Here is a 14,943-nt window from a genome sequence, read left to right as displayed (position 1 = left end):
TTTCATTTTTTACTTCTAAATGGTTACCTACAAACGGTATGTTTGTTACTTCCAATTATGCCGTTTTATTTTGTGTTATTGTTTTTTTATTTTCACTGATGTTCTCTATTCATCTGCCTTTGTGTGTCCCTTTGTTGAAACAGTTATTTAATTATTGTGTCGAAGGAACCTTCAGAGCGAAAAAAACGACAAAGACAATTTAAAGACAATTTAGGACAAGTTCTGAAAGACCAGGAGAAAAAAAGACACTTGAGAAACATTTATTTTATTTCTAATACTGAGGATGCTGACATTGTGTTTGAGGAGATTCGAAAAGAAATTTATCGTCAAGCTAGTGAAATGGAAGATTGGGGCAAAATCTGTCCCTTAAAATGGCTATTATTTCAACAAGTTTTATTAAAGTTGAGAGACAACAATGTACCAATTTCATCTACTAAAACATTGCTAAAAATTGCAAAACACGACGATATTGGTATCAGCGAAGAAAATGAAGTCAAACGATGCCTGCAATACTGTAACGACAATGGAACAGTTATTTACGTTGATGAAGAACACTTAACTGATCATGTTATTCTGAACCCGAAATGGTTGATAAAGGCCTTTCGATGTCTTGTTAGTGATAAAATTGATAATTTTATAGAAGTTTCAGATGATTGGCAACAATTGAAAGACACTGGACAATTAACAGATTCGCTTATATCTCGCCTGTTTCGGAAAGAACCTAATTTGAAATTTGAGGACAACAAAGCACATTTAATTGAAGTAATGAAACGATTTGATATTATTGTGAACTTAAAAGATTCAACAACGTTATACATGCCATGTATGATAAAGTCATGCTCTTTCTCTGAAGTTCAGAAGCAGTTTTCTGATGGAAGTCAATCAATTCACAAAACCAGTTGGTTATGTTTAGAATTTAAATTTCTTCCTCCAGCCTTTTTCAACCATATTATTGCCTGGTACGTAAAAAAGTATCATGTTAGTTATATAATCGATAAAGAATGTCGAAGCAAAAGAAATGCATTATATCGCCAGGTTGGTGTATTTGATTTGGATTTGTCTGGTTGTGAACAACTTGTAGTATGTAAAGGACATAATACCATAGCTCTTCAAGTATGGAATTCACGAATGTCAAAAAAAACTTACGGAGATTTGGGATCAGAACTATTTCGAATCGTTGAAACACTACAAAACCGCTATAGATTACATATATCGTATATAAAAACATTCACATGTTACAATGGTGATTTTACAATCCAACGAAAAACAATTAAAGATTTATTAACTCCAGAATACCGTTGCTTTGAGCATAAAACAAATCACAGATCAGACGATTTAGTAAAGCCGTGGAATTTTCGTGGACAATTAAGGTAAGTGTATCATTAACTCATTAACAATGTTTTGTTTTGTTTGCAACAAATTTGACAACACATAACGACGCGAAAATGTATGATTTTGCATATTCTCATCTTTTTTCGTTACAAAAACCATTAACGTACTGATGTTAACTTTCCGGCAAAACTGTACATAATCATAATCATTGTGTTGTCAACTGCAAACACTTTATTTGGTGCCATGTTTCTTTTGACATTGTGACACATACATTCAAAACAGTCAACTAACTCGCAAAAGCGTCTCTAAAAATAAATCATAGAATTATATATAATAATGATAATTGTAGAGTAAAATTAGTGTTTATCAAATACCTTTAAAGGAAAAAAAACTAACCGTTCGTATGTATATTTGTGCTTGATAATTTTCATAACTGCTGTAATTAATCTTCACATATCTTTGGGAAAAAAATTCATACTTTAGGAAGAGAATTACAATAGTAGTCCTATTAATTTTAAATTATTAGGCATGTAGATAAAAACAATGACAACGACTTTACTTTTATTGATTATCATAATTATAGTGAGTAGCAGATTTTGACAGAGAACTTATGACTTAAAAAGATGACACGTTTAATAACAAGAAATACCACTGTGTTTGCAACTTTGCTTTATAGTATATTACTTCTACTTATCTACTGATACATGATATCTCAAACTCTAGTTTTCCGGAATGTTTTTTTACCTAAACGTCTGTGACACGTTATTTTCTCTAAAAAAATGTAAATATGTTTTTTCGCCTTTTAGAGTTATAGATACCTAATTCTAATTATTTATAACAAATAGATAAAATGTGCTATTGTATTGCAAATCCCTGTTGTCAATGTTTAATTAGTAGAAGTCCTTTGCTTCTTTTTAAATGTGAATTCATGAATTACCCTACATTATGTAAAAGGCAGAAAACAAAAGTTATCGTGACGAAGTATCTCTAGTTACACATTAGTGTCATTTCTCTAACAAATAAATATGAATATAAATCAAATTTGAAATAAGTAAAAAAATCCATCTGTTCTAACATGCTTGTTTAGCTTATATAATTTATAATTATCTATAAAATATTGAGTATATAAAATGTAAAAGATAGTACACAAAACAGTCCGCTGATCTTCTCGGTTTCAAACATTCTGTCATATCCATGATATCGGGGACGTTTGTAGCGAAATATTATTTTGGTTTTCTAACTTTTGGGTGCCAGACTTTGACCTGCATTTGCTCATATTTAACGCGATATGAACAATATATTTAAGGTCCCATGCATTAGTAAACAGATTTTGATCTGAAACAGCTATTTTGAAATTTAATTACAGACTGAATAAAGTCATTTTTAGTCTTTCGTTTAGTTTCACGATATATCCTCTGCAGTGTTTCCAGCTTCCAGCATTGCTCAGACCATTCGACTACTGTCAATTTAAATCTGTTTTATCGATTTAAAATATAAAGATGTGTTGTGATTGTCATATATTGTTCCGCAATATAGTTACATGTCTACACTTACCATTGTCTGAACTGCTACTAAACAGGGCTGAAAAAACTCTAAGCATAACAGTATTGTATACCCTACTCTAAAAATTGATAGAATGATTATTATGACTCAATGTTAGGACTTTTCAATATAAAAGTTTAATGTTGTTCTAGAAGTCATTAAATGTTTGTGCAACCTTTTGAAAAGGTAAACAAAAATAATAAAGCTTGGCGATCTGGAGTACGGAGTTTTTTAATAGGTATCAAATTCGTCAACGTTTGCAAACGAGTGTTATAAGTGACCTATATTTGCATACATCTACCTGAATTGGTTCCTCGAAATAGATGTAGCATTGTCATCCATACCGCACATATGTGATCAATCAAGTATGTAATATTTTTTTTAAATCAGCATGATGCAGTTGACAATTAAAACAGGATGTGCTACAACATTTCCCAATGCTTTATGGCTACGGAAGTAACTTCTTGTTGACCCTTATTGTTTATTTGAAAATACACAGGATATCAGTAATGCAGACAACAAGAATTTACCGTATATTATAGGACAAAGATAATTGGTCTATCATGTCTATCATATTAATAATTAACTTCGTTTATCCTTTTATCCGTTTATTTGTTATCAAATTGTACACATGAAGTATGGTATATCGCGATACGAATTATAAATCATGCAATATTTTGTTTATGATTTCAGGAGACAGAGATCTATGAAGTAAGTAGCTATTTAGTTTAATATGCTTATAAGCGTGTCGTGATTCTTACATGAAAATATGGCACAACCAAAATCATACCGTGATAGGGGTACTACCTATCGGGATACAAGGAATATTTATATCTCGTTTTTCTTTATCACATATCTTCAAAATTTATTTGATACCTAGAGCAACAAATCGAACACGCTTAACACATGTAACATGCTTAATACTAAAGCAATCATACTACAGATTTGTTCAACAGATGAAAATATTTATCCATTTTACGTTGATCACGATGAGTCATCACATTATGTCTAGGACTGTTCTGTACCCTCCTTAAGCTGTAGACATAAATTGATAGCACTGCATAATAACTCTTTGATTGTAAGGACATCAACACCTCGTGACGCTTGATAGTTCTTAAATGTATATTTTTTGGTCAAGTGGCAACGTCTTAGACATAAAAAACAATTGTTATATTTTGAGTTCCTGCACTTTATATACCAAAACTTACCTGTATTATTACTGATCTATTTTTACACCTTATACATTATGTATCAGTATTGTTAAAACTTGTGACACTTGAAGAAGGCCATTTGTTGAGCCGAAATATTTGTCAGCACGATTTAATAACAACATTTTCGTATTATAACATCTTATATCAGTACCGTTGTGCAAATCTTTAGACTGATATATATATATATATATATATATATATATATATATATATATATATATATATATATATATATATATATATATATATATATATATATATATAATTTTATTTATAGTGCAACCTGATATGACATTTAATTTACATACATTAATACAAAGTCATTCAGCCAGTTTCAAAGGCTTTCGAAGCACTGTCAATTAATATCTATAATTTGCGCTAATATAGAAAATATGAAATTAATACTTCAAGAACATTTTAAAACAAGATTGTTTAAATATCACAATGAGAAAGTAACTGAGTTCTGATTTTTTAAATATTTAACATATAGTTTGACACTAGTTTACAGACTGTAGTTATCAATTTAATGAGTATTTCGTCATCAGACAGAACGGAAAGGTCTGTTGTTACGTTGCCGAAAGGCATTGTTTCTTTCTCACAAATATAAAGGACATTTAACTAAAAAATGTTTTTCGTACTCAGCGGATACATTGTCATTACAAACTTTACAAAAACGTCTATTTGACGGGATACCACGGTAACTCCCAAGATCTAATTCCAACGGAAAAGTCCCACAACGCATTCTGGCTAAAGTCGATCTTTGTTGTCGTGTCATATTAGTGGTAATGTACTGCTGTGTTTCAAAGTTTATTTCTAGCCATCTAAAAGTTCGCAATTTTGGCATGTTCACAATATCCAGTTTCCATTTATCGTGATGTTTTTGACGGAGCAAAAGTTCTGAGTAGTTGGCAATAAATTTTACACTTAGTCCGTTTGTGTACTTGTTGTTAAATAGTTCCAGGCTCGTTGTACCATGTTTTCTTATATTTTTCTGATAAAGTTGAATCCTATTGGAAAATACGATTTGGAATTCGACCTACGTGCATACTTGTTATTCTATGCCAAAGTCTTATCATGTTACACTGGCGACGGATATATGCAGGCGTCCAACCCATATCACCACAAATAGCCGGAATCGGACTACATTTCCCAACTCCCATAAATGTCTAGATTGCTCTGTATTGGAGTCTTTCAATATTATCGTAAGGCTTCTAACCCCAGACACCTGATGCATAGTCCATGATTGGAACAACTATACTTGTAAATAATGTTTTGTTTGTGTCGTAATAATAACCATCCACCAGAAAATAATTTGATGATAAGGCACCAAATGCTCTACTACTAGCTGTGGTGAGTTCGTTCACGCACTCGTTGTATTCAAGAGTTTCAGATAGTGTAAGTCCTAGGTATCGATATCTTGGTGTGTATTCAATAGTTGTGTTCCCCATCTTAAATAGACTGTCTGAGCACGGAGATGACATTTGTCTAATGTGCATAACTTTTGTTTTATCACAGTTCACTTTAAGGCTCCATTTCACAGACCAGTTATCTAGTGCTGTTAATTGTTTTTGCAGTTCATTTTCTGTATCCGACATAAGTACAATATCGTCAGCATATAGTAATGTACTGAATTCAAAGCATTAATGTCTGTAGTTGATGAAGAGTGCGAATAATGTGGGAGCCACATTATCTCCTTGTCGAACACCAGTTTCGACCAAAAACCAATCTGTAAGAGTATCGTTAAGTCTAACACAGCTTTGAAGGTTTGTATACATGCTTTTAATCGTTCTCAGCATATTTCCATAAATGCCCGCTTTAACAAGTTTATGCCAGAAGTAAGTATGGTAAACAGAATCGAAAGCCTTGCTAAAGTCTATAAAACATGTGTGTGCATCAAGTTTCATTAGCTTTCTGTGCACAGTGTATACATGTTTTCTAAACAGGATCTCATCTTACTGAATCCAATCCGTTCGTTACAGAGAGTGTTATTCCGAGGTAAGTCTGCGGTTAAGAATAGAACATTTTGGCAACAGTTGACATTAAGCTTATACCAAGATATCCAAGTGGATCACGATAGTCTTTTCCATATTTTAATATAGGATACATAATACTTTGGCACCAAGGTGAAGGAACTATACCATGAGTAAAGCACAAATCAAATAACTTTTGTAACGGGACAGTCAAAATTGTGTTACACAGAATTTTGTTTAGTTAATCGTCAACACCTACTGCTTTACCTAGTTTCACAAGTCTCATTGTCTCTTCTGTTTCTTCAACTGACATATTTTCATTACAAAGTTCGACCGCTAAACTCTCATCATCTTCATCGGTTACGCTATTGAATTCGCGCTCCAATTGATCAGTAAATTCGCTTTAATTGTCAATGAATGTATAGTTTACCAGTGTATTGTCTAATTTAAATAGTTTGTAGTATTCGCTTTTCAATCTTTTGAGGATTGTTTCCTGGTCAGTAGAGAAGCTTCCATCCTCCATACGGACACTCAATATCTGGTCTATGTTTTTGCGGCCCTAGCTTATCGATTTCTCTTCAAAATTCCTTTGGATTTGAATCATTTAAATTCTTAATTCTGTCACGGATCGATGCCTGATGAGTGCGTTCACACGGCTGTAATCGTTTGTCAAATTGTTTTTGTTTTTTCGATAAAATTGCGCCTGAGAAAATCCCGTGTCCGTTTACACCTTTTATATTTTAGATAATCCTTTTCAGATCGGTTAACCTTAGTAAGTAGTTCTCTTAACGCAGAATTCCAATATGGTTCTTGTATTTGTTTACTCCGTTTTTTGTAACATTTCCTCCGGCATCTTTAAAGGGTAAATGATTATCCATTTCACTATGAAGTACAGTTACAAAGTTTCCATATAATTTATCGATTTCGTTTTTAACATTTAGACAATTTTCCATTTGTTCAATAACACTTAGAATAGCTAACGGCATCGTTGATTTGCGAAAATATCATTCGGAACATTACATACATTATACTTGCGTCTTTTGGAACATACATTACTGTCTTGACCATTTTCACTGTAATTGCTTGTATAATCACTAATTGAAAGACTACATGAAAGAATAGAGTGATCTGGAATAGTTGTTTTTTGCGGCCGGAGTTATGTCATATAGTAAAAGAATGTCTGAGATTAGTTTAACTTTAAACTTTGAATACTTGTTCAAGTCAGCATATGGAACCGCAATATAATCAACCATTGATTTTCTTGTCTTAGAAACATACGCATAATTGTGGGAATCCTTTTCTAATTTTCCGTTTAATACACATAGCTTTGCATCTTTGATAACATCCAAAAACATAGTTTCTAAATGCGTTTCGGACGTCGTCAATACTTGACTTTTCAGGAATGAAATCAATTTTATCATCAAAATCTTGTAAATTTCCAATTCTGCCATTAAAATCGCCACATACAAATACATTAGAACAACCACTGTACAAATAAATTTGCGACAACAGAACATCATAATACTCCTGTGCAATTTTGCCTCTACTAGAGCGTTCCGGTTGCAAATAACACACACATAGGTGAATAACGAAATTTATGTCATTTTTACACTAAAGAGATATTCATAGAATGTCTTCATAATTATCATTCTAAACGCTACACGTGAATTTCTCAAGGATACTTTTCGATACTAAAAATCACACACCACCAGAGCCTCGCCAAGAATTTACAAGTATATTTTTCCCATTGTTCCCAAACCATTCGTATCCAAATATATCGATAGATTGATTTGATTGCAGGTGAGTTTCACATATTCCAATTATGTCACAGTTTAAGGAAGTAAGAATTTGTTCCCTTATTAACGGTATTATTACCTATCTTGTACTGGATTTTAATGTTACAACCGTACAATGAGTTGGATCGAACACCAATCAACAGAACAAAACGGTACTTGTGAACTTTGATAATGAAACTCAACGGGTAAACGTTCTACAGAAAAAAAGAAAACAATCCTATGTACAGTCATGTCTACGTCGAATCTAACAAAACGAGACACGAACGTATGCAAGAAGCTAACATTCACAAAATTATATAGACTATTCCTAGTCTAGAAATTCGCGGTGGTAGGGTCATTAAAAAATTAGGAAAATTGCCAGTCTTCAAAGTTGAATTTAGAATTTGCAAGTTGGAACTGTAAAGGGTAGTATCTTTCAGAAAATACGAAGAATAGTAGAATTGTAAGGGAACAAATTCTTACTTCCTTAAAACTGTGACATAGCCCTTTTTCACCCTCATTTGATTATGCATAATTTTATTTTTATGTTGAGCATACATTCTGAATATTTATACCATATGGAGATAGTGGTGTATTAAAAATGATTATTTGAATCTGATACTGTGAGCAATAATTGGCCGTATTAACAATTATTGAAATACAAAACGTATTTGTTTCAAACTTTTATAAATGAAATCAACATTAGCATGATAGGACACTTCCGTCAATAATATATTGCTATCAAATAACTTCATTTGTCTCGATTTTCAAAATGTGTAAATATCAACTTCGATGCTTATGGTTATCTTTTGAAAAAAAATCCGATTTACAGTGGACATTGGAATTAAAACATTCGACGAAATATTCTAAATGATAGAAACAGATATCATTTCAATTATTGTACGTAGCAAGACTATCTCTTTCCTTGTTTGAAATGAATATACTTCTCTATAGCGTACTGGTTTCTCATTCAGGCTGGTGTGTAACACAAACTATTGTCCTCAATGTAATGTATCTCAGTTTTTTCCCTGTTACCTGTTTCAACGTTAGACTCCTTTTGAACTGGACAAATACTAATAAGAGTGACATTATTCAAACATGTAAAAAGTACAGCCGTAGACATACTGTGATAGAAGTATCACCTAACGGGATTAAATTGGTATAAACATGTATATATATTGTTCTGTTTGGCATATCTTCTACATTTACATTGTATTTAGAGTCATTAAACTAACCACTCTAACCATTACGTATACAAATAGAATCATTGAGGTTGTACAAATGAAGAAAACTTATATCCCTTCGCAAGGGTGAAGATCTATCACGTTGATTCATAACATTATGTCACTGGTTTTTCTGTTCTCGCAAAAATCTGAAAATACAAACTGATGTCGCTGTAATAAATCTCTGAATGTAAGGACGCGGATATCTCCTGACTCCTGAAATTGGTAAAGTGTTTCTGTCATGATATGTCAACTTATTGAGTATTAATGCTATCGTTATATTTAAAGTCCTTGTTCTGTTTGCAAAAACAATATATGTCTTATTAGCACCACAAAATACCTTGTCACTTAACATAGGTCTCATGATTATTTTATATCAATGTGTTGTTTGAAACATCTTTTATTTTTGCTGGTGTGCTTTGTACGTGCTACTTTGTGTTTATGTGGTGCATGCAACGTACTTTTAACATCCCACCATATATGGTATTGGTCTATAATAATTTTATTGTTCTATTATAATATTGGAAATACTTTGAACGACAACATTATTTTAAATTTCTGTCCTTTGTGACGTAACAATCCAACGTCATGCGGTCATTTGGGTTGATTTCAAATCCACATATAAGTAGAAATGCATTTTGATATTTTGTTGTTTGTGTTTCTTTGTTATATGATTGTTTGTTTTGTTCTGATTGGGATTGTGACATGGTATTAATGGATGTATCCCTATTTCGACAATTTCATTTATAATGTCTGTTTGTTCACGCATAGTTATAAATATAATTCAATTTGATGCGACTCTCATACAAGTGAGAGGTTTAGCGCTAAAAAACCACGTTAATCATCACCATCATCATCATAACATAAATAATACAGTAGTATTTGTTTTCTAATTTTAGATTGGAAAAAGAGTTAGTAGTGATGAGTTAATATGATTTATTTTTTATCACTGATTAAGGATTTATAACTCATTTTTACAAAGGTTATACATGTCTAAATAAATGTTTTTGTAATTCGAAAACAGTAAAAGTTCTTTGAGATTACGTCCCTTCAACCTTCGTTGTTATCTAAATACTGGAATATATCAAAAAGTGATGTCTTAATAACGTGTTATAGTGTAAATAATGATTTTTATAATAATGATTAATCAATCACATGACGTTTATCTTTAAAACTTTTTAATCTACAATGCTATGAAATCAAAATTAAAGATTTAACTTGCGTCAATATGATATTTTTATTTATCCTGATTAAAAAAATAACTTCGGACGTCTCAAATTAACCAACATAAAAAAAGAAAACAGTTAGTTATTCAAACATCGATGCTTATGATAGTTGTTTTGAAATATTCACATTTGACATCGGTATTGACTTTTAAAAAATATATATATTGTAAATGATGAAAGCTCTTATTATATGCATTGTTCTATGATACAAAGCTTGCCCTAATCCGTCAATTATAAATGTATGTGTTTTAAAGGAACTCATTTGAGTAAATATGCTAAACCAAATCATATCTCTTAAATATTTCAGGATTTAATATATATATGGTAGATTCGTATAGACTCTATATATATATATATATATATACAAAGTACTTACCTATGAACATCTGTCCAAAAAAGGAATTTTGATATAAAATTTAAATTTTCGTGTTCATATACAGTTCTTCCTTGCCCAGAAATCTTATATAGAAAAAAATACATAATTAATCAAATGGATTTGAAAAATGTGAATGTGTTTATAAATGTGTTAAATCTTTAGGTAATTTTATAGTACAAAAAAATTACAGAAAACAAAACTAGCCAATTTAACCTATATATTGATATGACTACATTTCATTTTTCTTTAATTGATATGAGAAGAATTCTGACATTCATTATGTTTGTAATTATATGACTTGTTGTTTGTACCATTGCGCAGATCAAAGTACAAATACTTGCCGACTATGTTGTTTTACACATTATATTTTGCATAATGCACATGATGTCTAGAAACTATTCATACATTAGACGCTTGCAAATAAAAACTGTTTATAAATCTGCTATTTCTATATTTAATGTGATCACGGTCCGTGTATATTTGCGTCCATTCGTTTTTCATTTTGAAATATCAAAAACAAAAAACGGAAGTGTTTTCATTTTTTGTTTTTAATTTCTAGAAACCAAAATGAAAAACCAAAAGTGTTTTCATGTTTCGTTTTTAATTTCTAGAAAACCAAAATGAAAAACAAAAGTGTTTTCGTTTTTCGTTTTAATTTCTCTTAAACAAAAACGGAAAACGAAAGTGTTTTCGTTTTTTGTTTTTGATTTCTCTAAAACCAAAATAAAAAATCAAAAGTTTTTCCGTTTTTCGTTTTTTATTTTACTAAAGAAGAGTTTTGTATTTAATTAAGAAATAATTCATGGAAGCCATAGATTTGTTGGAAATTTACACATGGCCTGGGCCGTGATATTCGAATTTTATCCTGAGCGTTAGCGAGGGATAAAATTAACGAATATCACGGCCCAGGCCATGTGTAAATTTACAACAAATCTATGGCTTCCATGAATTATTTCGATTCTAATAGGACAAATACGATCATTAAAAAACTGAAGCGATGATGGGTATACCGTGTGTGTGGCTGTTCTATTTTACCCACTGTTCGATAAATGTAAAACAAATCTAATAAACCTGCATGAATGATTTCTTAACTAACCGCTAGGAAAAAAAATGTGATTACTTTTTTTACTTCTCAGTAAACCCAACATTTGCAATTTTAAGTTTACATTTTTTATCGTAAGCTACCGTTAAATTCACTGTTGATATGTTGTAACCAAGGAGCCGCCATGTTGACTTGCTGAAATTAGTAAATGTGCGAATAATGCAAAAGAACAAAAAACAAGCAACTCCTACCTCTGAGTCAATACTTTATTTTAATGCAATTGTATCCAATTTTAGAAGGGAAACGCAATAGAAAAACCTTCTGCTTTGACGTTTTCATTCGTATGACGTCATGTTTTGAAATGACGTTAATGCGCAAAAATCATTACTGGAATTTCGCGGAATTTTAATTTATTTTGTTTTTGTCCATTTTTCCGTTCTCTAATGTTCTGTAGGGTTTTATTCAATTGTAATTGTTGACACAGCGAAATCCACAACCGTTTACACATAGGTTACGATACATGGGGATTTACTTGGGAGGCATATTTAAACAGCCGTTTGTGTACATCTTGGAGTCTGCGCTAAGTATAGATATATCGAGAATTTTATCACGGTGTTGTTTACAAAGCGAAAGAAGCACGTCATATTAGAATTTTAATTATATCTCGATTTGTAATGTAAAATGTTTTACTTTCTTGTTTCATAGTCATTAATAGTAAATATATTGCCAATGTAAACACCGCGGTTTTCTTTCAACATAATGTAGACAAAATAGACTGCATGACTTCTGAATTGAACTACGGTGATAAAATAATCAAAAACTTTCAAATTACCTTGTTTATGTCTTTGATAAAGACTACATTATTACATTTAAATATTAAACGAATCACAAATTTAAATTGTATAATATAATCACGGGGGGGGGGGGGGGGGGGTGGTTATTTCCTATTATTGGGTATCCGCGGATATGCCAAAAATATGGGTCATAAATTTGCGAGATTTTATATAAAAATGACCCTCCTTTTTAATGACATCCTATATTAAAATGCATTTACGTTTTATAACTGTATATTGATTTGGGGTATGATCTACATATCATATATAAATATGCTATTGAGAATCTTACATTATTACTGGTCAATTATTATATTAAATTAAGTCAATTCGTTTGAAAGTTCACCTTTCAAATAAGTTCCCAAGTGAACCCCGGAAATGGGTCATATTTTAAATATTGTATATAAGTATAGGTCATTCTTTCTTAAATATTTATATAACTATAGATACTGAATTTAAGTGAATATTATATTAAATTGGGTACGTTTTTGAGGCAAAAATGGCACACCTCTACCAAAAAAATATCGTAAGTAACCCCCACCCCCATCCCTTGTGAATATAATATTATATAAAGATGGTACAAATAAATAGATTGATGACAATATCACACTAACAAGGGAGGTAACTACTAAAAAACTGACAAAAAAACTATCCCGGTCGTTAAAGTATACATGTACAGCGGTTGTCAGATCACTACTACTTTAATCGAAGAAAATGTCGACGAATGCAAAAATCTTTAACAATCTGAATAATAAGGGTTCGTGAACTTTACTTATAAGTTTAGAAAGGTTGATCTAAGTTTATTAGAATTGATGACCATGGTCCATCTGCCAGTATTTTACGAACAATTTTGCTTGATCAATTGATTAAAAACAGATTTCCGCAATTTCACAATTCAAACTGGGATAAGCATTCAATTATTTTGCCATTCGTAGCCTATTCGGTATAAGTTTTGCTTATTTGTGAAGGCTATATGGTGACTAACTAGAGCTAGAGCGTTGATGGGGGATTATGGAATTGAGAATAGTGGACAAAAAAATATAAATAATGGACCAAGAAATAAATAAAATAGCAAGAATATTGGTGTTATAAAATATAAAGAGAAGAGGATAATTTGTAAAAAGTATAAAGAATAGAGAAATATGGCCTAAAATATTAAAGAAAACAGAAATTAAGAACCCCGAATCCAGACCATCATACTAGTTGCCTTAATGAACGTTAGTTTGTCACTGGGAGATTTGTATTGCTTATCATACGATTTCACTTCATTTCTATGTCTACTAATTAAGATGCAAGCTTTCATTATTTGACAACATATAACATATATCACATAATAAAAAAATTGCCATAGATTTCCGATAATTGCTCTGCATAAAACCACATTGGAGTCCATGTAATTGTTTTTTTCACATTGATCTCAGCTACCCACCCTATTCCATCATTACAGAAAAGATGATAAACAAATTTCTACGGCACTAATTTTGTCCGCAAAATGTGTAAAGGGGGGTTAGATAGCTGATGTCTACTGGAGAAAAAAATCAAGATTGCTGTTTTTTTGTGTTTTTATTTAAAGATAGGTACAAAGTTGAGGTAGGTAGCTGAGGTCTACAGTAGAAAAAATGCAGGGTGTTGTTCTGCTTAGTGTTATAGTATATAGTATATAAAGTAGGTATAAAGTTGAGGTCGGATACCCTACCCAACCCAACCCAACCGTTACAGTTAATAAAAAATATTCTGCTGCAATACTTTTATCTGCACTAGGTGAAAACGTAAGCTAGAGATTTATGGCCCACTTGATCAAAATTACAAGTTAATGTATAGCACGGATTAATCTTTTTTAAGCTAATAAATAATTTCCTTGCCCACCATACTTTGAATACAAAAAAGTAAACCTTTCGTCAAATCATAATTAAGAGAATTCTACTAGTTCAGATGTCGAATGTTTTGTGTGGCAAAAAAAAAAGTTAATGCACGAGTGCAACTTTCTTTTCTTCTAATGCAGAACAATAATAATTTTTATGAACTATTTGACAGGATGCCGAGAATATTGAAAGCTATTTCACACATAGTTCAATTTTGTCATCATTAATTATTTACGATTCTATAAACCCACAAAAGTGTTTAAAATTTAAAATGTAAAGCGTACAGCACGCTGTGTAATATATTGAAAGCGATTCGTATTGCCTTTATACAACTAATGAACCAGAAATGAAATTTCAAAATTCATTGAATAGTGTCTTTGGCTGCTTAATTATGTATTAAAAACTGATGATATAGTGGTTATATATTAATAAAAACATTTGAAGTAAGTTTGAGTCTTTGCAACATTTTTGTTTATATAAATATTTGAAAACTGGCTGCTTCCGACTGACTGCTTGAGTCTGGTCTCACAAACTCTGCATTTTCATTACAG

At 31.3% G+C, this 14,943-nt stretch overlaps 2 protein-coding genes across 2 annotated transcripts in view; one reads left to right on the top strand and one right to left on the bottom strand.

The window, feature by feature from the left end:
• LOC143055095 (protocadherin gamma-A12-like) overlaps positions 1 to 14,943 on the bottom strand; it is a 110,822-nt gene that overhangs the window by 48,033 nt on the left and 47,846 nt on the right. The window lies entirely within an intron of this gene.
• The window catches only part of LOC143055119 (uncharacterized), a 34,267-nt gene that overhangs the window by 7,016 nt on the left and 12,308 nt on the right, over positions 1 to 14,943 (top strand). The window contains exons 7-8 of the mRNA XM_076228262.1: positions 166 to 1,370; positions 3,568 to 3,585. Coding sequence (XP_076084377.1) covers positions 166 to 1,370; positions 3,568 to 3,585 — 1,223 coding nt within the window. The remainder of the gene's footprint in view (positions 1 to 165; positions 1,371 to 3,567; positions 3,586 to 14,943) is intronic.

Source organism: Mytilus galloprovincialis, chromosome 12 (assembly GCF_965363235.1).
Source record: "Mytilus galloprovincialis chromosome 12, xbMytGall1.hap1.1, whole genome shotgun sequence".
NCBI lineage: Eukaryota > Metazoa > Mollusca > Bivalvia > Mytilida > Mytilidae > Mytilus > Mytilus galloprovincialis.
The sequence above is the reverse complement of the archived record's forward strand: the minus strand, read 5'-3'. Positions and strand labels throughout refer to the sequence as shown.